The following is a 26,214-nucleotide window of genomic DNA, read 5'->3' as shown; positions in this document are numbered from 1 at the left end:
TTTTGACTGAGCTAGAGAGGTCGTATCATCCTGTCACACATCCATGTCCCAGCTGGTTTCAGCTCTGGCTTGTGTGATTTCAGCAAACACACTCATGTTGTCTTGCCTTGTATTTTTCTTTTTCCTTTCCTTTCCTTTCCTTTCCTTTCCTTTCCTTTCCTTTCCTTTCCTTATTTAGTTGCAATGCCACCAGCATAATTCACATGTTACATTGTGTGGAAAGTCTTTCTAATTTTTATTTGTTGTCTTCCACGCTCAGGACTCCCCGTATCAGAATCCGCTGATAATGTGGGACCCCACAACCCGAACCTTGATGTTCTACATCAGGAGGTGTCATTCTCGATATTCTCCTATGTCACGCTGCTAATTAATGGCCTTTTTCAGCCATGGCAAGTCTCCATAAAGCCAGTATGGAGGCTATAAGATAGAAAGTAGATTTATCTTTAATGGCTTGCTTCCCAAATACAGTTCTACCCTCTGGCAAAGGATGCCGCTGAGTTGGAAGAGAGGGGGGGATTTGTAAAGCATCTTGAAGAGGATGGTGCATCTGAAGGCTGAGGAGAATAACATCAGCTGACCTCCGGACTATGATGTACACACAGTGAGTCACCTGGCTGACTGTGTAAAAACATAGTAATACAGAGCAAGTAATACAGGATGTATAGAAATGATAGCGGACAAAATGTTCAGACCGATGGATTTATTATATAATTTTTGATGGTTTTCAATTTTAATGCAGTCAACGAAACAAAACAACACAGAAAAAAACAAAAAGAAAAAAGAAAGAAAAAGAAAATGCACATAAAGCTATCCAGCTAAACAAATGTTATACCTTACAAGACCACAAGAATGGGATGATATACAGTAAATTGCACACACTCCAGGATTGCTGAGGATCCTGCTTTGTCCATAATGAAGTGATAAAATATCTTGATCAAAGAGAATCTGCTTCAGACTGGACAGAGGTAGTTTATGCGGAGGCTTGTGTTACCTGATCAGTGTGATGGAATACTTAACCAAAGCTCAGTCCTCTGCAAGTTCATTTTGTGCGGAAGTACCTGAAAAAAGGAAGACAAAGAAAAAAAACCCCCAAAACTAAGCATATAAATGCTGCTCCATGACTTGGAAATGTAAAGTAGGGCAACATTTGATCTGTGGACAAAACATGCACCATGGTGGTTACGCATGTGTTTAGGGGCAAGAGTTTCAGTAGAGGTTGTTAGTAGTTTTACTAAGTTGTATTACTGTATTCAGTATGCATGGGAAATCGATAAGTACTTTTTAAAATTGTATTGTTTTACATATAGTTCATATTTCATAGGCTGATTCTATCATTTTAGATCATATTTAGCCACTGTTAAGCAAAATCATTTTTTTAAATTAAAAAATAAAAAACTACACCAGATTTTTATTCCTGAACAAGTTTTGTTACCACGACATAACCAAAATAATTAATTTGTGATGTCTTGATAATGTCGTTAAAAAATAGTTGCAAACACGGACGTGTTAACTGCTGGCCTTCAAACACCATTCAGAGCATCCTGGCTGTGACTCTGACTCACTCCCACTCTCATGACTTATGGTAGCTAAAGCATTATCTGGCAGAACTACAAAACCCATCAGGCACTCCGCGGCGGCGCACATTCACTTCCGGGGCACGAGGTTAAAAGCCGAAATGTTTTGGTTTTCGTGGTTTTCCCCAAGTTTAGCTACTTTGTTTGAACAAGTCTTTGCCTGTATGTAGCTTGACACTTACTATTAGCGCGACAGATGGATGCCTTTCACAGACACCGTTCACTTTACAAAGGAACGACTCCGCCATGGAAAGAAACATACCGCAAGGTGAGAAATGAAGACGCGTCTGTTAGCTAACGTTAGTTAGCATGCCGGGGACGCCGCTGACATCGTCTGAGTTTAACTTCATGCTGTTTGGTTTTTCTTCGTGTCCTCTGTAGCGCTGTGTGGACAGACTCAAAAACAGCCGGTCGAGGCTGCTGGACAGATATCGTCAGATGGGAGAGAGCCAGCAGTGCAGCGGCTCCGGGGCCTCCATCATCGTCCAGGAGGTGATGGAGCAGGAGTGGACCGCCCTGCAGTCAGAGGACCGGAGGCTGCCCTCGCTGTGGGGGCCAGAGGGCAGAGCAGAGGTCTGTCTCTTCCTCTCTCTCTCTAGGATTAATTTAGCCATCACCGGGTCTCTGCGCCTATTTTTAGTTCTGTGTTTATCCTAGAGGGCATCCCTTTACCTTCAGATTGCTCTGCACCTTTAAGAACAACTTATTACAAATCAAAATATTTTTTTCTTCACATGAAATCATTCAGTAATAAACTGTTACTCCTATAGCTGACTCATAGAGCTGAACTAACCATCTGTTTTTAGCTCTGTAGCTGAGCGGAGATCTGCTTTCTTTTCTCAACAGATGTTCAGTGTCATGAAGGAGTATGATGAACTGGCAGTGCTCGAAGAGATCCAGCAGGAGCTCATGTCTCAAGGTAATGCATTTGCATGAATGAAATCATCCTACTTTTTCCATTCAAACTCTTGACTCTAGATGTTAAAACAAATCTTTCTGCAGATGCAGTAGAAACAAGACTGTATGAGCCTGTTGGGATAAGTTGTTCGTTCTTTTCTTTGTGCTACAGAAATGTCTATTATTGAAGAGTATGAGAGGAACCTGCAGTTTGAGCAGCAGTACATATCGTCTGTTGTGGAAGGGATGGAAGAGATGGAAGAGATGCACATAATTTGCCCCGTATGTCACACGTGAGTCCCAGAAATGACTGCTACAACCAGTTTGTGGGAACCTGTCACTGCTGGTTTATGTCAGGAGGTGTGTTGATAACAAATGCATTTTTTAAATTCAACATTATGGACATCATTCTTCTTGTGTCTTGCAGGAACAACTTAAACATCAACAGCCACTTTGTCTCCTGTCCCTGTGGACTTTACATTAACACTAAGGTTTGTTTGTTGAACTTCACCTTACTAAAACTAAGGGACAAATGAGCGCACTTGGTTTTATATTACAGGGTATGTTTTTATAAATCAAATTACCTCAGCTAAAGTCATGAGAAGGTTGTGTTTTCATCTTTTAATGCACAATATGTTACCCTTAGTGCCCGCTTGCTGCAATTTGCATCAAAAATCTCACTGAAATCGCCAATGCAGTAACAGAATCTTCATATTTTATCAGCACTGTCCAGTTTGACAGTTTGATCTGACCTTTCATGATCCTGGTGTGCTGTGCTGGATGGACTCATTTGCATAAAGCAGAAGACCACTCGCCATTATTCAAATTCAGATACAGCAGCGGGTGTGTCAACTCGAGTGTTATATCCATCATACACTGAGTAGCCACATCTCCTGCTCGCCATTGAAAATGAAATGGATATGTCGACTTGACATCCATCAATGGATCCCGTGTGTCTGTACCTTTTTATTCTTTCTCAAGATATCTGTCATGTCCATCGTGGGTCAACATCCATAAATCCACTTAGAAAACCTAGTAAAATCAGTTCCTACTGCCCCAGAAGTTACGTGAGAATCACAATATTTTAAGCGTTTTTTTTTTACATAATTACGATAAATGTATTAGTAAGTCCCATTAACATGATTCTTATATTCCTGGTACTGTTCTCTTCATTCATATACAGATATTTGCCCTGATGATCTGTAAACATGTGAAAAACATGAAATTGAAAAATCATGCAAAAAAGCCCAAGGTCCAGTAATTAAGCATTGGCTTCAGCTAAAGTCATGCAACATTTGTCACCTTGTCATTAGAAACAGAACGTCACCCCCGACATCCTGCGGCATCTTCTCGAGTCCAGGGTCTCCGAGCACATGGAGGATTGTCTCCACAACCCCGTTTTCTCTGTAGCTGCCAACACAGACAGCTCCCCCAGCCTGATGATAAGCTGCAAGGTATGGCACAGTCTCTGCCAGCTCATTTTTAAAGAAATTTCAGGAAGTTCAAGACAAATCTGACGCTGCTCCTGGAAAGTTGAAGTACATAACTCCCCATGACAGATTTCTTAGTCTGTTGCGCAGTACCAGTGGTATTTGTTGTGATGAATTACTAGTGTATTGTTTTCTCTGCTTTCAGGTGTGTGACTACCTGTCCATTGTGCTGTGAAAGCAGACCTGCCAGTCATGAGTTACTTAACTCGTGACATTTGATGTTTTATATTTTTGTTCTCTATGTGTTTTCAAATAAAGCTATTTTATATAAATACTGTACAGATGTTCTTTATTGTGCTGTACCATTTGACGCCTGTAGTCATATTGAAGCTTTGATAAATTTGTGTATGAATCATTTTACTATCATAAAGTTCATTGAAACTATTTAGCTTTTTAAGTTACATAAATAAAATCTGACTGCTATACTTGTACAACAGAAAATTGTTGAAACTTAACTTGACATATTTGATATTTTATATTTTGACTACTGTGTGTGCTATTGTGGATTAAGGGTAATGTATTTGGACCTGAAGTTGCAGCTGGAGTCTTGCACAGTTCACATTTTCCTGGATGTAAATGTAATGCAACCTCATACCACCAAAACATAGAGATGCTATTGCACTGCACATTTCAGACACATGATATAAACAAAACATTTATTTTTGTTCTTTTTGTCTAGTGCAACATGTCTCAGTACTCTGATCTCTTTCACTTAACTTATCCATACCAACCAGGTTTTTTAATCCTTGTGCAATTTTTCAGTATTTCTCAATATTTTCCAATATTTCTCTCTCTCTTGCTCTCTCTTGTAACACAGACTTTCCCAGCTGGGATTAATAAAGTTTATCCTATCTTTTTTCTGCAGCTACAATATCAGCTCCTTTGATATCGCATGCACACTTTGAGTTTGTCTGTTGTTACCAGCATGTATTTATCTGTCTGAAATGCAATACTGAAAAACACTTAGAAAAGGCCAAGCAAAGAGTTCGCTTGTGGGATTTATCAAGAAATGTGTACATTTCAAACTTATCAAATCAAGGAAACGCAATTCCTGGCGTTCACCTAAACACTGATCAGTCTAAATGATCATAAGCTATAAATGACAGAACATCTATCAGCATGAATCAGACAGTCAATATTTGGTCGTCTTTAGACAGCAGTTAGCTTTAGAAATGATTACAAGCTCCTATACTTCTTGGCAGGCAGAACTTGGCATCACCAGTAGGAGGCAGCATTGTTCAGACCATGTGAACGACTTGACCGGAAAACAGGCAGGCAGAGCGGAGCGGAGGCAGGCAGAGGAAAGATGGCAGCCGCGGCAGTGGCTGAGTTTCAGAGAGCACAGTCTCTTCTTGGAACAGATCGGAATGCCTCTATCGATATCTTACATTCAATAGGTAAATATAATCCTAAAAGCATGGCACTAGAAAATAAAAACCACTTAACGCTGAGACACTGAAGCTATACACCACACCATAAAAAGGAGCAGTTGAGTTAGCAATGTTTGCTGTTAGCCAGTTAGCAGCTAAGCTAAGTTAGCTAGCCCAGTGCTGGCCATCTCTTTTTTCTCCTAGCTTGCACAGTGAGTCAGCAGCAGCGGGCTAGCCGGCTAGCAACTCACCGGCTAGCTTACCAGTCAAGCTAACGTTAGCGACTCCGGCTCATTCATTTGACAGGAACTTGGGTGACAGCTGGCTAGTTAACGTTAGCATGCAGCCAGCGTTGTTAGCAGCTATGCCTCGTCTTGAGACATGTCAGGCCGACAAGGAAATTAATGTGAAACTGAGTTGACTCTCTTAACATCACGTCCTGTGTCACATCACCTAGTTTATGCTTATGTGCCAAATGGTGCTTTGTGTTAATTGATAAAGCGTAGCTATGTAGCTGTCACGATCGTTTTACGTTATTGTCTAATTTGACAGGTCCGATATTTCGTTAGCCACTTGGCTTCTTGCCATCCAACCAAACCTATCCATGATATAACTTGACTTAATATTAGTCACTGGAGAGAGAAGAAAAGCGTGTAAAATCTGTATTTTCACGGTTTGTATATCGCGGTGATTCACGTCTATACGGATCAGATTACATCATTATATGTATATTTTGTGTGTGTCTTTGTGTTGTAGTGAAGCGGGACATACACGAGAGTGATGAGGAGGCGGTGCGTGTTAAAGAGCAGAGCATCCTGGAGCTGGGTGGGCTGCTGGCCAAAACAGGACAGGCTGCAGGTAACAGAACATGATGTCCATACTTGTACCTACTGTTTGATTTGGACACACACACACTCACACAAAGCTTTATATCATTATGTCATACTTTTGGTAGTTTTTCGGTTCATGCAGTCAAGCCACATGAGTAAGAGTCCTGAATCAGTATCCACATTGCTGAGGTTTGGGGTGTAGTTTGATTTTGCTCACAGAAGACTCACAATGTTGCTGTTTGTTTTTTATATGTGAGTGCCTCTTCAAATTTCAGAAGGACTCATGTCTGTTGTCGCTGATCTGATAATGTTATCAAACTGTGTTAACAATACTGACAGCAAGGCACTTCAGACAAGAGTGTTTGTCAGATGTGTATGGGTTAGCTGTTCACCTCATCTGCTCTCCTTACTGAATGGGCTAGCTGCCATTTTCTACATGAGGCCCATTTCACAGGCGGCATATAGAAATCCCTCCTGGCTCATACTTTATCATGAGGGACTTCTGGTGTCGTCCACAACTTTTGACCTAATACCTGTTTGCAACAATAGATTTTTCGTCCGGTGTTCACTTGTTTGTTTGGACATCATATGGCTGTCTTGATGAAAATTAAGCAAAAACCAAAGTTGTTGTTTATTTACTCATGTACATGAGAACAGGGTCACACATTCAAGATAGCTGTATTTGTGACAAAATGCTGCAAAGCTTTTGCTAGACAAGGAGTTAACATAATACTATACTGAGAATGTTTTTGAATGGAGATCTCCAAGGAATATTTTTTTTAGTGCAGGTGTAGATTTTAAGCCTGTAAGTAAACCTGCTGTATGATGTTTAAGGACCCTCTCATGAAAAGAATCTTTCTGCCTTTTTAAAACAAACAAACTAAAACATTTGGCAAGGAATGTGGTTGCTGGTTGGAGCTTGAGTGACCTTTGGGTGTAAAGTTTGTTCCTGCCTGACATTTGGGCCAGGGGAAGTGCTGTGATTGATCAACGCAGTTGAAGAGGAAGACACCTGGTACTTCGACCATAGTGGCAGATTGATCGTAAGCTTATTTTCAGCTGTTTTCTATTTATCCATTTTCTTCTTTCTTTCTTTCCCTCCCACCATCTACTCAGAGCTTGGGGGTCTGCTGAAGTATGTACGCCCCTTCCTCAACTCCATCTCCAAGGCCAAGGCAGCCCGCCTGGTCCGCTCCCTGCTGGACCTGTTCCTGGACATGGAGGCTGCCACAGGTCAGGAGGTCGAGCTCTGTCTCGAGTGCATAGAGTGGGCCAAGGCTGAGAAGCGGACCTTCCTCAGACAGGCTTTAGAGGTGAGACGGGGTGTTGTCGCAGGGCTTGTTCACGGCAAGCAGTTTGTTCAACCTCTGGTGCTCTCCTTTTCAGGTTTGTTTGGGCAAGTGAGAACAGGTTGTTCCTACTCTAAGTAGCACCAGGTAACCGCACCAAGATACCTGGAACTGTGGGTCCCTGTCCAAACAAACTGTGACGTGGATCATTGTTGCCCTTTGTCCAGTAAAACCAACCAGATAGGTCATGAAATGCTGAAATGATCCCTGGGTAGGAGAAATCCTTGGCAAACTGTTCCACCTGTGTAGGTGTGTTTAGCAGCTGGACTAAATACACTGAACAAACAGCAACCAATTTATGCTAACCGTTTTAGCTAGACTAAAACGCTGCCACACATTTTTAATCTCGTCTAACTTATTTCCTAAAATGAAACCTGAACAAACGGGAGGAATTCCGTTCACACATTATCTGATTATGGGCCTTATCGTCACATTTTTTTTGGTCCAAGTGAAGTTTTTTGAGTATTATACAGGAGCGCAGCATCTGGCAGCCATGAAACATGTTGCACTTTAACCCCTCTGAGTCTCTGTGCCTGTCAGTGTACGTCCACTGAAAGTGTTTGTTTTTGCCACTGACAGACTCAGTGTCTGACAACACTATGGAAAGGATCCCTACTAAGATGCCTTCTTGTTAAACAATCAGATCCATTCTGTTTAACCAGAAATAGCCACCAGACTCCATTCAGAGAAACAGTGATTTTATCATCGTAAAGCACACTTCTTTCAAACGCGACTTCTTGGCTCGTCTTTCCACCGTTCCAACAATCATCACCAACTCTGGTTTGGTTGAAATAAACGCTTAATATCCAATTCGGGAGAGGAGTGAGAGAGAGGACAGACATCAGAGAAGGAGCGGGGGAAACAGAGTGTGGAGCTGGAGTATTTAATATTTTCACATCTATCTCAGGAATTATTTTCACAGGATATTATGACAGGCGAGACTTACATATGTCAGACTTCAGCAGATTTCCCTGGAAATAGAAAAAAAGAAAAGGCATTTACTGGACAATAGAAACTGGTTTGTGACTCCTGTCTGTCATGTAGCACTGTCAGCGAATAAAGATTCAGATTTAGATTTTATTCGTTAACAGCCCTAGAGAACTGCAATTTTACATGACGTCATTGTTTAGTCTGATTTCAACTCTTCCTGGGCTAACGATGGTTGATGTACAGCTTTATGACGTGCATTGCATTTGTCATTTATGGGTAGACCGCTAAACAAGTGTAGACCTGCACCCTGACATGGTTGTTGTCCTCCTCTGTCCTCAGGCTCGTCTCATCTCACTGTACTTCGACACAAAGTGCTATCAGGAGGCACTACAACTTGGTAAGTGTTGACTCATCTGCAGTTATTGTTAATTATCTTGACAATTATAGAATAACAAAAGAAACCTTATGTATATAACATGAATGATTATATGGAGAATGTTTGCTTTGGATGTTCCAAACTCCTGTACCATCCCATTTTAGTTCTCATCCTCTTTTCAGGGATAAAATGTGACAGATCGCTTGACTATGAACTTCCTCCCCTCACCAGGCTCCCAGTTGCTGCAGGAGCTGAAGAAGATGGATGACAAGGCCCTGCTGGTGGAGGTTCAGCTGCTGGAGAGTAAGACATACCATGCGCTCAGTAACCTGCCCAAAGCCCGCGCCGCCCTTACATCCGCCAGGACAACCGCCAACGCCATCTACTGCCCGCCGAAACTACAAGCAGCTTTAGACATGCAGTCAGGTACAAAGCAGGAGAAACACTTGACCAAGTCACTGTTGTGAGGTATCCGACTGGATGTATATACTTGTTACTGAGCACATAAACCAGAGTAGTAGGTGATGAAACTAAAGTTACTTACTTATTTTCCGTTGCAGCTAACCTGGCGTTTCTGTGTGTGTTTGGTCATGTCTTCCAGGGATCATTCACGCAGCGGAGGAGAAAGACTGGAAGACAGCTTACTCCTACTTCTACGAGGCCTTTGAGGGCTACGACTCCATCGACAGCCCCCGAGCCATCACGGCCCTCAAATACATGCTGCTCTGCAAAATCATGCTCAATGCGTGAGTGGCGTACTTCCCAGATACATGACAGGCTCCATGACCATGCTGAGAGCCATATTACTTCACACAAGCCTGCACGATTAATTTAGAATCATTTTATTTCTGCAGCCATTATTCATCGAATGCTGGGTTTTAAAACACTTAATACAAGATGCACAGTTTTTGTCGTGCTGTGTCTGATGTCCATTGTTTCTGTCTCAGGCCAGAGGATGTCCAGGCCCTCATCAGTGGCAAGCTCGCTCTGCGGTACGCTGGCAGACAGGTATCACTGCTCCCTCCTAACAATTTGACTTTGAATTTAAACATAACTGACCTATGCTAAACCCCTCCCATGAACAGCAGTTATCCAATCATAGCTTAGCATACATAAGAATGCACAGCAGGCCTGTCAAGCTCTGGAGTTCCTCACATTGTTGTGTGTGGGGCTGTAGTGAGGTGGGATATTCTGTGTTCAAAGAGTGTGACAGGTGGTGTCTTTTTAGCCTTTTCTAAACTGAAAACGGGAGTAAAAGTGTAAGGAATGGATGAAACTGTCTGCTCCAAACTAAACTGCAGATGTTAGCGTGTGTTTCATTCCAGCAACCTGTGGCTGCTTTTTGTCCGCAACACGCAGCCGTGAAGTGGCGGTCTGGTTTTAAAACGAGTCAACTGAGAGGATAAAATAGGCTGGTGTTATGGCGGTGATGGTGAGGATGGTGTTTTGAACCAACTCGCGTAGCAAACAGCTAGCTGGCTACACTTGATGAAGTGTGCCAGCGACAGTCGTCAGTTCAGTGGTAAAAGGGTCACCAGCTAGGAGGGAGTAAGCTGCCTCAGGCTACCTCTGCCTGAAATAAAGGAGCCCCCGATTCAGAAATGAGTAAGAATTTTGCATTGTAATCATTGTAAACTGCATAATGTGCCGTGTGAGAACAGAAAGCTTGACAGGTGTAGCAGCAGTAATCCGGGGGATGGGCTGAGCAAACTGACATTTAGATGGAATGAATGATGAATTAGATGGATGATCTTTGCTGGTATTTCTTTATGTACATATTTATGTTGCATATATTACAGAACTCCTCAGTCTCTCAGTCAAAGCTGCTCATCTGCTAACCTATAACCGTTTGTTTCTATTGTTTTTCTACAGACAGACTCACTGAAATGTGTGGCACAAGCCAGTAAGAACCGGTCGCTGGCAGACTTTGAAAAGGTTTGTGTCTGGAGCTCGGTGCCGTATGTCGGCCGCTCTGTTTATTACATCTTCCCTAACAGCATCAGCCCCTCTCCTCGTTTGTGATCACAATGTCTTGTTCCGCCCTCCCCAAGGCACTAACAGAGTACAAAGCCGAGCTGAGGGATGACCCCATCATCAGCACCCATCTGACCAAGCTGTATGACAACCTGCTGGAGCAGAACCTCATCAGGGTCATCGAACCTTTCTCCAGGGTCCAGGTAATCTGCCCGTATTCAGCCACAGTCAGTTCACACAGATGCTGACCTTATCCAGGAGATGGATCTTTGCCCAGTGCCCCAGAATCAGCCAGATTAGTTAAGACGTATGTATTTAAGGTGTGTAATCATTACTCTTGTCCCTCTTTATTCTAACAGATAGCACACATTTCCTCTCTCATCAAACTCCCCAAGGTAAAATGCATCTCATGTTCCTCAATGTTTCCTTTCAGACTTTCACTTTCATTAAATCTGAGTTTTCAGTTCACTTCACAGTGATTGCGTCTGTCTTGCAGGGAGACGTGGAGAGGAAATTATCACAGATGATCCTGGACAAGAAGTTTCACGGTGCGTGTCTGCAGCTCTTTTAGTAAACGCTACATGACGAGATGGCTGAATATTAGTGATTCCTTGTTGTAAATATTAGCGTTTTATGGATGTTTCCACCTGATTTGCTCTCATTCTAAGCTAATTCAGTTTCACTTTGCTGACGTTTCTTTGCAGTTGCTTTGTTCAAAATTATTTATACAGGGTGAAATGAACTGAACTAAATTAGCTTTTTTCCTTTTGTTTTCCTTCCCACCCCCACCTGACCTGACAGGTATTTTGGACCAAGGTGAAGGTGTGCTGATTGTGTTTGACGAGCCAGTGGTGGACAAAACATACGAGGCGGCCCTGGAGACCATTCAGAACATGAGCAAAGTGGTCGACTCACTCTACAACAAAGCCAAGAAGCTAACATAAGGTGAGCGCCAAAGAGCAGAGACTCGTGTGATCATTCAGTACATGGCACGGTGGTTGGTTGAGATACCGTTTGGCCTGAGGCAATACTTTGCATGTATTTTGTTCGTTAAATAACTGCTATTGATGGGTCAGAAAGATGAGGCTGATTTGCGAACTGTTTCCACTGGTTTTTTTGTAAAGCTGTTTCCAGCAGCATCTCTCTCGACAGTCAGTTATGATAATTAGAACAATGTGTACTAATATAAGGCCAAAACTACCAAAAGAATTGGTTTGTATTTAAATACAATGCATTCAAAGGATAAGGCTGGTAATATTTTATATATTTCCATTGTTAAGAAATTCTTAAAAACACATCCACTGCCTGTGTGTGAACTGATTTAATGAACAATAACGGGGAAACTCCAAGTAAAACGAGCCAAATTTCTTTGAAATAAAAATCCAAGGTCGCAAGAGAGCCTTACTGGCATCCGAGCGGTCTCGTTTGTTCATTGTCCCACACAAATCATTTTTATTCAACTTGGCTCCCCTTCACATTTTTCCTTGTGCAGGGAAGGATCAATTGTCTGATTTAATTCTTGGAAAGAGAGCAAGCATATATCTCAACTTGAAGCTCGTTGACTATAAATGCATGTTTCTGTATAATATCAGCGTCAACTCTCCTCAACCAGTCTTTGCCCCCCTCCTTCAGACAGAGTGAAACCATCCGTCCTCCTGTCCGGAGTGACACGGGCCAGTCTGACCGCCGTTGATCGATCACTTCAGCCCGGGAGGGACGAGGGGAGGAGGACGAGGAGATTACGAACACTTGACAACCCAGCAAGCAAACAAACCAGCTGACCACCTGAAGACGACCCGACAGCTCCACAGACTGACCGGGTGGACACGCCGCTCCTCCTGGTCCTCCCTCAGCCCTCTGCTCTCCCTCCCTCCTGTCGCCTCCTTCCAATCTGACGGGGGTTGATCTGACACAACGTGCTCCACCCCATGGACAAATCCAGGCACTGTGCCCCTCCTCTCTCCTCCCACCACAGGTTTCTACTGTATAAAATTGGACAAGCCTCCCTTTCCCCCCTCTTTTTTTCCCCTCTGTTTCTCTCTGCACTGGCCATCAGGGAATCTTGTAATATAACAATAAAACATACATATACAGTACTTATACATACATGTAATATATATAAAAAACATGCTTGGTCTGTTCTCAGAGTGTAACCGAGGGTAAACGTGGGTTGGTCGGTCTGTGTCTCCCACCGGATTCTACCTGTCCTGTTCAGTTTGACCACCAGCCCCCAAAGCTGAATGTTTGAATTCCCCCTGATTTTCTGCAGTTTTGAAAACAGAGGCCGTCAGAACAACCCCTCCCTCCTCCTCACGTCCGTACTGTGACCTTTGCACCCCCACCCGTCTCACCACGAGTGGTCTCCCTCACTCACAAGGCATTCTGGAATTCGTGGACCACACAGGGAATTTGCTCTCCTGTCCACTCGGGACCATGCCACAAGGAGAGGAGGACATTGATCACCACAGCGGGGTCTCCTACGCCCCCATTCCTCCCCGCTGCACTCCTACTTCCTGTTTGTATATAACATTGCCCAGCACCTCTGTTCGTCCAAGGCCTGATGTATTCACACTGTCCCCCTTTTTTTATAACGCGTAAGAACAGAAGAAACCTTGCCGCCGAGAGCTTGGTCAGTCACACGAAGTGCTTTTGATGCTCGTTATGTGACCGGAGAGGGAACTCTGCGTTCTGAGATGTGACGGTTTGTTGTGCGGGAAAGGGCGGGTTTCGCTGAAGAAAATCAAGCTGTACATTTCTGGGAACTTCATTTTGCAAGGACTCGAGGGTTTACCATATATGACATAGAGAAAGACAAATGCTAATAAAAAAAAAAATTAAACCTGCAAGTTGTGTGATTTTAGGATCCTGGAAATGACGTCGTGTTACGGGTTTTTCTCTTCGGCTCATTAAGCTTCCCCCTTCGCGTGCCTCTTATATGATTATTTTTTCAGTGAAGCTACCTGCTTAAAATGGATTTGATTTCCCTTGTATTCCGTTGCATCTTTAAAACCAGCAATTTGGTGATGCCGGTTTAAAGATCTGCGTACTGTGTCTATACCAACTGAACAGTTCACGTTGTGATTGAGAGTTTATGAAAACTCAGCAGCGAGCAACAGCTGAAGTCAGGGATGAATGGTTGAAATGTAGAGCTAAAAGAATGAATAAATGGTTGAAATGTATAGCTGCCAGAAATGAATAGTTTGGTCAAACTAATGGCCAAAATGTTTAATCAGCTAAAAGTGCTGGATAAAAGGTCAGCATGTTAGGCTTTAACTTGATTAATGATAAGGGTCAGCAGGTAAAGGTAATGAATAGCTTAGATAAAACTATAGGCTATGTGGTTCACATGTAGCTGGATTAATATCAACAGTTAGCTAACAGTAGTGGATAAATGTGCAGCATCTGCTACTTCTAGTTGTGTGAATGCAAACTTGACCTCACATTTCTAAACATGCAAATGCATGAAAAAAATATTGCAACTACATCTGCTTTTATATAATTAGTCCATTAAAAACAGCCAAACATCTACTTTATGATCAGCTGAAATCAACTCGGGGAACGTGATGGGTGGTGCTGATGGAGGAGTAGGCCTCCTGCTGGGGTTCATCTGACAGGGCTGTGGAGGCAAAAACGCAAAGAGCCGCTTCAGATCGATGCACGCATGCGTAACAGCACTGCCTTTGAACTACGCTTAACTCCACCTGAATCAGCGGTTGTTGATTAGAAGTGAACACCAGCTAGTCTGTCTCTCGATCACATACATTGTCAGATTTAACGGCTCACCGGAAATCTCATTTTGTCGCCGTTATTTCCTGAAAGTCTCCAGAACTGCTTTGATTTGAAGCGTCGCCTCAATAGTGACATCTGGTGGTGGGATTATGAAACTTCTCTGGATGAGTGACAGAGTCGCTTTTACCCCTTTGTGTGTGTGTGTGTGTGTGTGTGTGTGTGGAAAGTGGATTTGTCATTGATTTGCCATTAAAGCTTCTCTCTTTCCAAGTGGACACATTTCGGGTCTGTCCACTCAGCACTGAAGCAAATCCCTCTCAGCCCATTCGATGCAGACTGAGTCTTTCCTCTCAGTGGAAGTTTTCCTTGTGCTGTCACCATCATGGTGTTTTTCAGGAATGTTCCGGACACCTGAGGCTTCATGGTGGCTGCTCCTCTTCCCCGAGGCATGGGAGAAGCCCGGGGCCCAAGTCAACACATGTAAAGCAGGAAAAGCCGTTTTAAAAATACGCCTTGATTAACTGTAAATAACTGACCCGGCGTGGGTCTGCAGCAGCGCTCGGCTCTCCATCTGCATGTGAATGGGAGGCAGCGGCGTAAAGCTAATGCGTAAACAGACGCTATCACAACAGCATTATGCGCGCTCTTGTTGGCAAATCTTTATCTACTCTGCTGGGAATCTCGCATGTTGTTAAGTCCTCGGGACATGTCGAGGTAAATGTTAGTTAGAGGACTTTACGGGCTTGCCAACTGTTTATGCGCTCTGGTGCAGACCCGAGGAGAGGCTTACTGGAGGTTTCTGCGGGGAGAAGCAGGGAGCCAGACAGGCGACAGTCAGCGCTGTCTTGGCCTCAGGGCAGAGGCAGGGAGCGAGCAGGCGAGCCAATGAGAAGGAGACATCCACTCCCCTCAGTCCTGCCCGGCTTGGCTCAGCTCGGCGCGCCCTGTAATTACGAGCTCTAGTTGGGTTGGGCGCCGCCACGGTGGACAGCCCGGCTGCTGCGTCAAGGGAGTTTGGGAACGCCAGCTCCAGACTGTGAGGACTTCTGAACACTCCTGGTTTGCAGTCCAGAGCAAACGCCGAAAAAAAAAAAAGCCTGAGAATGAACGGCCAATCCTCACCTGTCTTCGAAGAGAAGAAACCTTCCCTTCCCGTAGCCGGGAGCTCCATCTCGGCCACCAAGGATTCCCCGACGCTCCCGGAGTCCTCATCCACGGACATGGGCTTCTACAGCGGCCAGAGCGCGCTCCACGGCTCGCAGGATTTCTACCAGGCGCAGCAGCCGTACTCGGCTCAACACATGAACCCGTACGCGTACCACCACTATAACTTGAACGGGATGGGTCCAGGCGGTGCCTACCCTGTTGGCAAGGCAGAGTACCCGTACCCCCATGCGGCGTACAGGGAGCACGGCGCGTTCAGCCGGGAGGTCCAGCCAACGCTGCAGGACGGTGGTAAGTTCGAGCTGTCTGCATGACCCGCAGAGCTGACTGATCACTGGTGCGACTTCTGGATCAGTGTAATAGAAAAAGAGGTCAGACATATTGCAGAGCCGCACTCCCCCTTACACACAGCTAAACATCCTGTCCTGTTTGTCCAAGGACGAGAAAAGCCACAGTGACCACCTGGCTGATGTATGGCCAGTGCTCATGTCTAGCCATATAAACCCAGTAATTGCGCAGGAGTTTTACGCACAGGAAAGTGAAGTTGTTTGCCATCTATCGGCTTTCCACTGCGCCCTAAACACTTTTTACGTTGTGATATTTTGGAGCATTTAGCTGCTGCTCCCTTAATCTTGAACTTTTTCATTACAAGATGATAGTAAGGAGTCTGAATTGCTTGATTCTTCAGAGTATCTAAATTAATACTTCACCCATGTTAAATGCAGCTGTGTTGTAAGTAGTATTTACTGACAAATTTTTTTTGCTGTGCTCAAGGTTAATGACTTTGTTACTTTTCAAACTGTAAGATTAAAGAACAAAAAGGAAAATTCGGCCTCCAGAGTAAATACAGCTACAGCCAGTTGCTCCTGCTAACAGGTCAGAAGTAGAATCTTGATTTTATTTGGCAGGGAGAAGAATAAAGTGAGTGTTGTCAGCGGAGCAGCTTCTGGTTTTCCGTGCCAGGGCTGTCACAGATTGCAGTGGAATTATTCTAAATTCAAATGGGATTTGGTGTGAGTGTTCATCAGCTTATCACACAGCGTCACAACTTTCCAAAAGAACTAAGTGTGTGGCTCGAAGCAGAGAGGGGTGTAGGAGAGGGGGGTTGTTCTGGGTTAAACAAGAGATCATTTCAGATGAGATAAAGTTTGAGGCTGGAGGAAAAGCCCTTTGAGTTTGACGGAGGTAAACTCAGCTTTGTGCCTCGTTTTCCTTGTTGCTCACTGGAAATGGAAGCTCACCTGTCTGTCCTCTACCTGAACTGCTTTCAGATTTTATTTTGACAGGCCTTTGGATCGAAGCCCCAGCCTTCTTCTAACCAGTGACTTTTCAACTTCACCTATGTTAGGAATGAAGAGCTAAGTCATTAACACACAGTAGGTTTACTTGCACTGACTGTCACTGCTAACATAGATAGCGTCTTATCACAGCACAAGGTCAAAATACTGGATAAAAACTTCTTGTGGGGAATACCATAAGACCATCAAGTGATGCCATAAGGTCACTAAACCCAATACACACATGCTACATTTACAAGAACATTAAAGACAACATTTGGAACAACAAACCTCATTGTGGCTCTTTAAGTTCCCCTACAGCCAGACTGTGTTTAAAAACTTTTTCTTCTGGCTCTTTTTCGGGCTTGGATGGTGTGTCTGTGCAAACTACAGAGGAAAAACAAACTCGACAGACTGGTGAACTGTTTTTGGCATTCCAGTTGGGAGTTGACTTCTGGAAATGGCCCCAGGGGACTTTGGCCCAGAGCCACGCACATCAGGTGTCACGACATGTCAGTCAGCCTTGGCCTTTGAATCATCCACCGGGGCCGGCTTCTTATCATGCGAGGCCTGTGGCCACACCCAAGCTAATGAATAAATAACTGCACAGATAGATAGATATAGATAGAAAGATAAATTCATAGATACATACAGTTACCTATAATAATAATTTAAAAAATACATAAATTATCTGCAGGGGCAACAACAAAAGGGACAAATAGCAAAGGAGCATTGCTAGAGAAACAATAGAAATACTGAGGTCATGAGGCCCACAAATGGACCCCCACTCCCCTCAGATTACTGGACCTGATGCTAGAAAAAAAGGTTTTGATTAAAAAAAGGAATAAGTGATTTTTCACATTTAATTCATAAAGTTAATTGCTATAATAGTTCTACTTTCTTGACTCCCATCATGAATGTCTAAAATGCTGTTTCAAAGCCTCCCCCCAAAATTAAAATTCTGGATCTGGATTCCTTTTATTTCTTTTGGTCCTAAAGTAGTTAAATTTTAAATGTACCGACTCCAAAAACACAGGAATCAGCATTAAAACACTGTGCACATTTTTAATTATAGAGGTAATTTAAACAAATGCAATAGAAAAAATATTCTATGAATTGTGTAACAGCATCAACATCATAGAATCTCTTTAGAATTAAAATGTGATCAGTAGCAATAAATACCGGCAAGGCATTTTAAAATGTAGAATAATTTTTATCAATGAAGTATGATAAATGTAAAAATATATTTTAGTTAAATCTGTAAAGTGCTAACAGAAATAGAAACATTAAATAAATTACACACAATTTATAAATAGGTGTAAAAACATGAAATATTATAATACTGATTTCCTATACAAATTTCATAAACACCCTATGGTTAATTTTTTTTTTTTTTTTTTTTGGTCGATGTATTGTTTTCCATCCTGTAGTAATAATTAATATATGTGCTTAACAAATGTGTAAGATTGGTTGTACCTCTAAAAAAAGGCAAAAAATCAGAAACAAGAATAACAGCACAAACGTGGAGCGATGTGGACTAGCGGGCCTCAAAGCGACATGAAAAGCACCTATAAATCTCTGCCTCCCTCCCTCCCTTCCTCCCTCCCTCTGACTGTGGGAGACACTCAGACCAAAATTATAAGTTCAGAGTGCTGGCGGAATTTCTTTGAAATTTCGGGGTTGTAGCTGTAGCCGTGGCTATTTCTGTGCTACAACCTCTCTGCACAGACTGCCCTGTGGAGACCTGATACAAAGCCACTGCCTTTTTGTGAAAAAGTGCTAAAGGTTGTGTTATGATTTATAAGATCAGAGGAGAAAAAGGTGCCGGTGGAATGACACTCCCCACAGGAACATCACATGACTTTGTACTGTTTCCTCCCGCAGTGAAAGAGGAGCCAGACGTGGAGGTTCGGATGGTCAACGGGAAGCCGAAGAAGATGCGCAAGCCTCGGACCATCTACTCCAGCTACCAGCTGGCAGTCCTGCAGAGGAGGTTCCAGTCGGCGCAGTACTTGGCCCTGCCGGAGCGGGCCGAGCTGGCCGCACAGCTGGGCCTCACGCAGACACAGGTGAGGCTGCAGGTTTACGACGTTCAGTACGGTGACAGAAAAAGAATACAGTGCAGTTGAAGTGAGAGAAGGCTACGTTTGCTTTTTGAACGTGCTCTCTTAAACTGAAAATCACGGATTCAAACAGCGCAAACCAGTGAAAATTCATTCATTTTTTGCATGTGAGATTGAATTGGAGTTGCAGTTTGACTTGAAGCAATTAAAGCAATTGAAGTGTCAGTTGAAGTGGAAGCACTGAAAGGGGATGAAATGTGTAAGAGCCAGAAAATCAGTTGAGATACAACAGCTGAAAGTATTGGATGTTTCAGGTCATTTCAGCTTGAAGCCCTGCATGTAGTTTGAGCTGAAGCTGAAGTGCCAGCGATAGTTTAAGTGCCATGGAAACAGCTGAAGTGTCAGTTGATAAGTAAGGCATGACAGCGGTTGAAATGTTGGAGTTTCTGGGCTGAAAATGAGTTGAAGTATTGGTTGATGTACAGAGGCTGAAAGCAGAAATTCCAGTTGAAGTGCCAGAGATAGTTGAGGTGTGTGCGCTGCAAACAGTTGAAGTGTCACTAAACCAGAGACCTGAAGAGGGGGAGCTTGTGATTGGCCTACTGTAGGTTTGAACACCTGGGATTAAATGCATGAAGAAGCTGAAGTAATGTGATAAAGTACAAAGAGCGGTGACATCTTCAGTCTGAACAAGTTTCTCAGCAGACGAATAAATGAGCGAGCACATTGGACATTGTGAGCCCTGCTGTACCTTAAAAAAAGGTTATAATAAAACATAATATGCAAGATCTAATTATTAATTAATCTATTTTTCGGAATAATACTATATGTACGATAGCACACAACCCATACTGAGCCACTAAGATAACACTTCACAGAATAAATGAAGGATAAAATCGGACAGAATAGAGTGAGGAGCTGCCACTGTCCTGTCAGTCTGGTTTATGCAGTCGTACCCTTTCTGCCCTAATGATTTACTACAATATGAATTATCTTTGCTCGGGTGATAAAACACAACACTTGTGGCACGGGTTGCTTTATCACAGCTGCTGTAAATCATTGTTCATTATTATGCTTGGGTTATGTTCACAAGCTTAACGAAAACAAAGGCGTGAGCACAATCTCAACTGGAATAATTTCCTTATGGATTCAATGCTGTTTCTACAAACAACAGCGTTACATAATGCTGCATTTAGAGGAGCTGTAAACAGTGTGTGGCATTACCTCCACTAATAACAGTTCTTAGATAGTGTCATGTGTGAATAGCTTAGATAAGGGAAGTGAAATGAAAACAAGTGGGACAACAAAATGGGTAAATATTGTACCTGCTAGTGAATATCAAGGACTGCAGTAGAAAATGTCTTTAAAGCTGCTTTACTTGGTGGCAGGAGAACAAGCTAACATTGACCTTATAATGTTGTGTTGGCAAACAAAGTGCCTATTCACACATCCAGCAGCCACAGAGCAACATTAGTGTTCATTCAAAGTAGTGTTTCTGTCACCTGATGAATATAAGCCCATTATAACCCTCTTTAAGATCTGTTTTTGGTCTCCACCATTTCCTGAGAAACACATCTGTCTCTAATATTGCTTAAGTTTTTCAGTTCTTCGATTTCATGAAGTCGCCTCAAAATTTGATTCTCTTCCTTCCAGGTCAAAATTTGGTTCCAGAACCGTCGCTCCAAGTTTAAGAAGCTCTACAAGAACGGAGAGTTTCCGCTCGGGGATATTCCTCTTGAACACAGTCCAGACGCCAGCGATTCCATGGCCTGCAACTCTCCTCCATCCCCAGCTGTGTGGGAAAACAACAGCGGCAACGGTAACAACAACGGCAACAGCAACAACAACAGCAGCAGCAGCAGCAACACAAACGGCAGCAGCAGCATCAAGAGTAATGCAATGATGGATCCTACCAGCAGGGGGCAGGGCCCCTACCAGCCTCCAGTTGATTCCTCGCCCGCCTGCATGGCAGATTACACACACCAGAACTGGTACCAGCAGCAGGGGGCACATTTAGGCCTGCCGCAGCCGGGCCCGGCGCACCACACACCCTCCACAGCGCCGTCAGGCACACAGAGCATGGGAGCCGTCTACTGAAACACCCGGGGCTACACCACCGGGGGCATGCCTTTGGATGAGCCGAAGCGCTGTCGTGACGAGAAACACCTGACAGTGATCATCGTGACTGTAAAACCTGACACACGTGTTGTCAAACAGGCTTTTCTACAGCAAATGTGGCCTCACTCACCCTGTTTTCTTCAGCTCTGAAGCTTATGAACGATAACGCAGAGGTTATAATGGAGATTAGGGGGATTGCTGAGGGTTTTTTCGGTGCTGAGACTGATACTGACATTCGTCTTTGAAATCACTGATAATGGATAATATTTTGTATATTTAATATTTGAAATCTGACCATATTTATACCAAAAAACCTTCTCCTGGAAAAGGCATCTGACACAGCATTGAATACTACTGAAATCCCTCCAGGCTTTGCAGCGAATGAAAGCACACCACACCAGCATGAGGGACTAGAAGACAGAACAGGACTGTGAGACGTAGCTGTGGTGATGAAGGTGAACAACACTGAAAGGCTGATAACCTTTTAAAATAAAGCATCGATATCAACCCAACACAGGAGGCAAACAGTGGAGAGACCCTGAAATAATCCCTGAGAGGGACAAACTGAAACTGAATCAGTCATTTTCCAGCAGGATTATTTTGTGACGTCATCATCATGGATTCAGTGGATGATTTTCTTCTCTAGCTCCAGCGCAGTTTACCTGCTATTCACAAATTGTGTCCAAACAATGTTTTCATCCATACGATTTTTGTCCTTTGGGTTTTATTTCCTATAAAACACACCTGGAGCAGATTAAAGTAGAACAGCATGTGAACTGTAGCTGGTTTGCAGGTGAAAAGGTCAAACTTGTGCTCTTGGCGCAGAGGTAAGGCTGGGGTTAAAGATGTACACAACAGTGGGCGAGAGCGTCGTTGTATGAAGCCTTTAGCGCTCCAGAGGGAGCTGTGTGAAGTCTGATGAAATGCCTCCTGTGATGTCACTTGAGGCTAACAGATCCAGGCTAGATTAGACGCTACAAGCAAAACAAGCCTGTATCTCTGAGCAAACTGTCTGCATTGTGGGTAATGTAGGCGCCACATAAGAAAGAACAATGCGTGGAATAAAAAAGGTGATATCTCTGGCTCTGCTGCATCGGTTTTGATCCCTTATGTAAAACTGTCAATCTTGAGTTTTTCAGCGTTTCCAGGCTGCGATGCTAAATCGATGCTATTTGAAGTCCAGAGTATTCACACTGTTGCAAAAACGACACCGCCTTTTCTACAAAAACTGGATCCCAGGACGCGTCACTGAAAACTGGCGTGCAGTTGAAGGCTTGTGCGTTGTTTGTCAGCGTTGCTATGACAGCGTGTCAAAATATCATCATAAAGTTGGCATCCACAGCAGTTTGGCTGAGCTAGTTTTGACATGGAGGACAGCGACTGACAGAAAGCAAAAGGGCCAGCTTGTTGGTTTATCTGCAGATGAGACCGACGGTAGCCACGTGTTAAACCAGAGAGGCACAGATGCAAAATGCGACGTGCAGTAAATGTTATCCTGACGCTCACATCCGCAAATATTATGTCAAACACCGTCAGGTACCAGCAGCAGTTCAGAATTGTGGTGTAAAAGTACTGCGGCGACTTGTACTACTTTACTGTACTTTTACTGCACTCCAGTTATCTGACAGCTTTAGCTACAGATTAAGATCTTTACATAGAAAACATATGAAGAGCTTATTAAATATGATGCTCTGTTAGAAAATAAACTACTCACTACCACAGTACATACAAGTACAGTGGAAATGATTAGTCGATTAATCAATCAGTCAGCTGACAGAAAATTAATTGAACTATTTTGGTAATAGATGAAGGTGTTTTTCATAGAAAAACATTTTGGGGTTCCAGCTTCACAAATATAATTTTTTCTGCATTGTCCATTTAATTATTGGAAGAATTTCATTTATTTTGTAATAATTTTGAGGTTTGTACTGGTGGTCGGACAAGACGAGCACCGTGACGCTTTGAGCTCTGGGTGACTGTGGCGGCGTCCTACACAAACCAGTTCAAAATGAGCTCTTCTTCAACCAAATACAACAGTAACATCCTGCTTTTTAATGATGAGTCATAAGGAACAACATTATAACATATAACTGTGTAACAGTCACAGGGGACGTTTTGCTACATTGATTGATTTTACTTGTAATACTTAAAGTACTTAAAGTACATCCTGATTTTACTTACATACTCTCACTAACATGACATTTTCGATGCAGGACTTTCACTGGTAGCAGAGTATTTTTGCAGTGTTGTATTAGCACTAAGGATCTGAATACGTGCTCGCCACTCACTAATTTATGTTTGATGGATTTTTTTGTACTTTTAAAGGGCTCCTGTAGAACTTTCAAAAAGTTGCGGGGCAAATTTATGAAAAGAAAGGGCAAAATCACAACAGCGGGGGCCCAGATATCCTGACTTTTAGGCCCTTGTATTAGTCAAGCTCATCGTGCAATAGACCTGCTGGCCCACCGTGGCAGTGTTATGTTTTGTGTCACCTAGCCGTGAAAACAATGTTCTCCATTTGCAGTCAAGTTAGCACTGATAAATATGCAACATCTGGTTACTCATCGAAATGAAGTTTGCTGAGTAACATTTCACTTCTCTACCCTGACCTCCACCCTTAGCAGGACCTTGTCGCTCTTCATGCTACATTCGTCCTTTACTCCCGTCATTATCGCCCCCTGCTGGTACTGCACCTTCACACGCGTGTGTACTTTTCACGCCTAGGCAAAATGTGACCCTGACCCGCTCTCCTCTCGTGGATTGGCGGGTCTACTACGCTTTGGCATGAGACTGAGCTGCAACCCCATCATGCATTGGTGTCTTTCATCAGTCTCTCCTTGCTTGATAAATGCCCACTTCTTTCAAAAACTCCATGTTGACTTATTAACGCATTCTTTCTTTGAGAAATTTGAAACCTCCAACCCTAGACCAGGATGATGACATCACTATGACATTATCAGGGTGGTTTTATCAGACTTGACAAAGCTCCCCCAGAGCCAGAGAAGACATTATACCACTGTTTTCACAGGCTGAGTAGAACTCTTCATGACGACTAAATTGATGCCTAGGGGTAAAATTGATGGAGGGGCTCTTTGATTTCTGCTCAGACACACCACAAAGCCCTGACCTCTTAAAAAAACTAGAGCAAGAGCAAAAGTGACAGCGAGTTGGTGCTAAAGCATTTGAAAAGAAGTTGTATATATTCTATTACTGCGTGCTGTACTCAGGTCTTTTATTTATAGTGTCAGTTGTAGATCAAAAGTGGCACAACAGCTTGTGCCTTAGGAGCATTTTATTGTCAGAACATAAGTGAAAAATAAAATGTCTATATTTGAATCAGCTACCAGTGGATTATTCTTTCTGTGTGAATGCAGAACACACACACACACACACACACACACACACACACACACACACACACACACAAAGGCATTGAGTGTGCTGACGGTGCTTTCCTGGTGTGCCTGTCAGAGTGAGTCAGACAACAGATACAGGTTGCACCCATCTATATATTATACACACACACACAGAGTGCGTGTAAAGAAGGCTGTGGGAGGTGACAGTGCAGCAGACACTCTGGAGTCTCTGGATACTAATAACACACCGCTGACACACAGAGAGACGGGTGTACGCTGCTTTCATGTGGCACACAGTTGGAAAGGGGAGGAGTGTGTGTGTGTGTGTGTGTGTGTGTGTGTGTGTGTGAGAGAGAGAGAGAGTCAAACAAAATGCTCGCTCTCTCTCTCAACCAACCAAACCCACAGGTTAGCCAACAAAAAGAGGGCGTGACGAGAAAGAAAAGTACAGACGGACACTTTGAAACAATGTTACAACCTTAGAATGGTTTCCTTTGTGACCTCGTATGAGATGTTCTGGTCATTTAAAGCATTTTGCGATATGCTCTTACTCGCTGTCTTACTGAGAGTTAGCTAAGAACATACTGCTTTCACATCTGCACTGCAAATATGAGGCTTCTGCCAGCAGCGTGTTAGCTTAGCTTAGCATCAAGCATTGATTGTCAGCTGGCGACCTGCAGGCCACATCCGGCCCACTGTCGGCCCACTGACAAGCTTAGTGATTCTCAGAGAGCAACTCTGGAGCTCTCTGAGAATCACTAAGCTTGTCTACTATATGCAAGAGGCGTCACTTGGGTTTATTTTCGCTGGCCAGCTGTTGTCTTGAGTTTTTGTTGAGATCCCTTCCCCCCCGGCTGTCCTCCCAACAAGGCCTGACCTGCCAAAAAGGCTTGAAGTTGTCTCACAAATGGGAGGAGGCTCACCCGTAATTAATGAAGAGCAACGTCCGTCAAAGTCATGCTTGTTGTGCATCACACGAGGGAAAAGCAACAAATGTGCCAAATATTAACGCCCAGCATGCTTCACCAGTGACTGTATCGCTCGCCGGTAGCTTCTCTTAGAGTCACAACTGAAGCATCATGTGTCAGTGATCAGGTCATACATCACTAAACTAAGTGCTGAATTTATCTGCGTTTAGTGTTTTCATGTTTATAAAGAAGGGAAGTTCACAGCATTTCACCTTCAACCAGGCGTCTGATTCTGACCACCTGACTGGACAGGGGGAAGGGTGCTGGGAAACGTCCCTTACTGTATTTTAAAATCCCAGTGTTGACGGGTATGAGACAAGGACTCTCTCATTGTTAGCTGAACTGTAGGTTTTGTATGGAGCACAGACTGCCAACGTGTCATTTTCCATGTGTTTCAGCCCGCCACTGTCTGAAGGTCATAAAATCTACCTTCTAGCACCTCACAAGCTTGTGGATCAGGCCCAGTTACTCACCATAAGGTCACCAGGCAACCAGCTGAGACTCCAGGAAGTTACTGGGAAATACTGCATATAATTAGACGGAATCAGATCAGTTTTAGAGGTTATTATATTCTGATTGTGTTACCTCTGCAACAGCAAGGCTAGCTTTCCTCTGTTTCCCTGTTTTATGCTAAGCTACGACAACTGCTGGAACACAGGGCAGACCATCGAGAAGGTAGCTAAAAAGCGGAGAGAAGAAACAACAGTAGGGAAGGGCAAGCGGACATCCACGTTATCACATCGTGTTCG

At 43.5% G+C, this 26,214-nt stretch overlaps 3 protein-coding genes across 4 annotated transcripts; all 3 read left to right on the top strand.

Annotated features, from left to right (window-relative positions):
* The first annotated feature begins 1,656 nt into the window (after positions 1-1,656).
* On the top strand, positions 1,657-4,733 carry rpain (RPA interacting protein). Its single transcript, XM_041957516.1, has 7 exons — positions 1,657-1,842; positions 1,956-2,147; positions 2,421-2,493; positions 2,644-2,764; positions 2,899-2,962; positions 3,785-3,925; positions 4,107-4,733. The coding sequence occupies exons 1-7, from the start codon at positions 1,771-1,773 to the stop codon at positions 4,134-4,136; spliced, it is 693 nt and encodes a 230-aa protein (XP_041813450.1). The 5' UTR covers positions 1,657-1,770; the 3' UTR covers positions 4,137-4,733.
* Positions 4,734-5,248: 515 nt separating this feature from the next.
* LOC121620677 (26S proteasome non-ATPase regulatory subunit 11A) lies at positions 5,249-13,649 on the top strand. 2 transcript variants are annotated; one of them, XM_041956835.1, is made up of 13 exons: positions 5,249-5,358; positions 6,088-6,189; positions 7,278-7,474; positions 8,780-8,837; positions 9,048-9,242; positions 9,418-9,562; positions 9,764-9,824; positions 10,689-10,751; positions 10,868-10,993; positions 11,150-11,185; positions 11,287-11,338; positions 11,592-11,735; positions 12,427-13,649. In XM_041956835.1, exons 1-12 carry the CDS (start codon positions 5,268-5,270, stop codon positions 11,732-11,734), a joined length of 1,269 nt encoding a protein of 422 aa, XP_041812769.1. In that variant the 5' UTR covers positions 5,249-5,267; the 3' UTR covers position 11,735; positions 12,427-13,649. The 2 variants fall into 2 exon arrangements, with proteins under 2 accessions (XP_041812769.1, XP_041812767.1); XM_041956833.1 differs by having other exon boundaries at positions 12,423-13,648.
* A 1,858-nt stretch (positions 13,650-15,507) lies between these two features.
* Positions 15,508-24,455, top strand: LOC121620683 (homeobox protein Dlx3b-like). The gene is made up of 3 exons (XM_041956844.1): positions 15,508-15,974; positions 18,845-19,029; positions 20,677-24,455. Exons 1-3 carry the CDS (start codon positions 15,623-15,625, stop codon positions 21,118-21,120), a joined length of 981 nt encoding a protein of 326 aa, XP_041812778.1. The 5' UTR covers positions 15,508-15,622; the 3' UTR covers positions 21,121-24,455.
* Positions 24,456-26,214: the final 1,759 nt, after the last annotated feature.

The sequence above is a fragment of the Chelmon rostratus genome, chromosome 17, assembly GCF_017976325.1.
Source record: "Chelmon rostratus isolate fCheRos1 chromosome 17, fCheRos1.pri, whole genome shotgun sequence".
In the NCBI taxonomy this organism is placed as follows: Eukaryota; Metazoa; Chordata; class Actinopteri; order Chaetodontiformes; family Chaetodontidae; genus Chelmon; species Chelmon rostratus.
The sequence above is the reverse complement of the archived record's forward strand: the minus strand, read 5'-3'. Positions and strand labels throughout refer to the sequence as shown.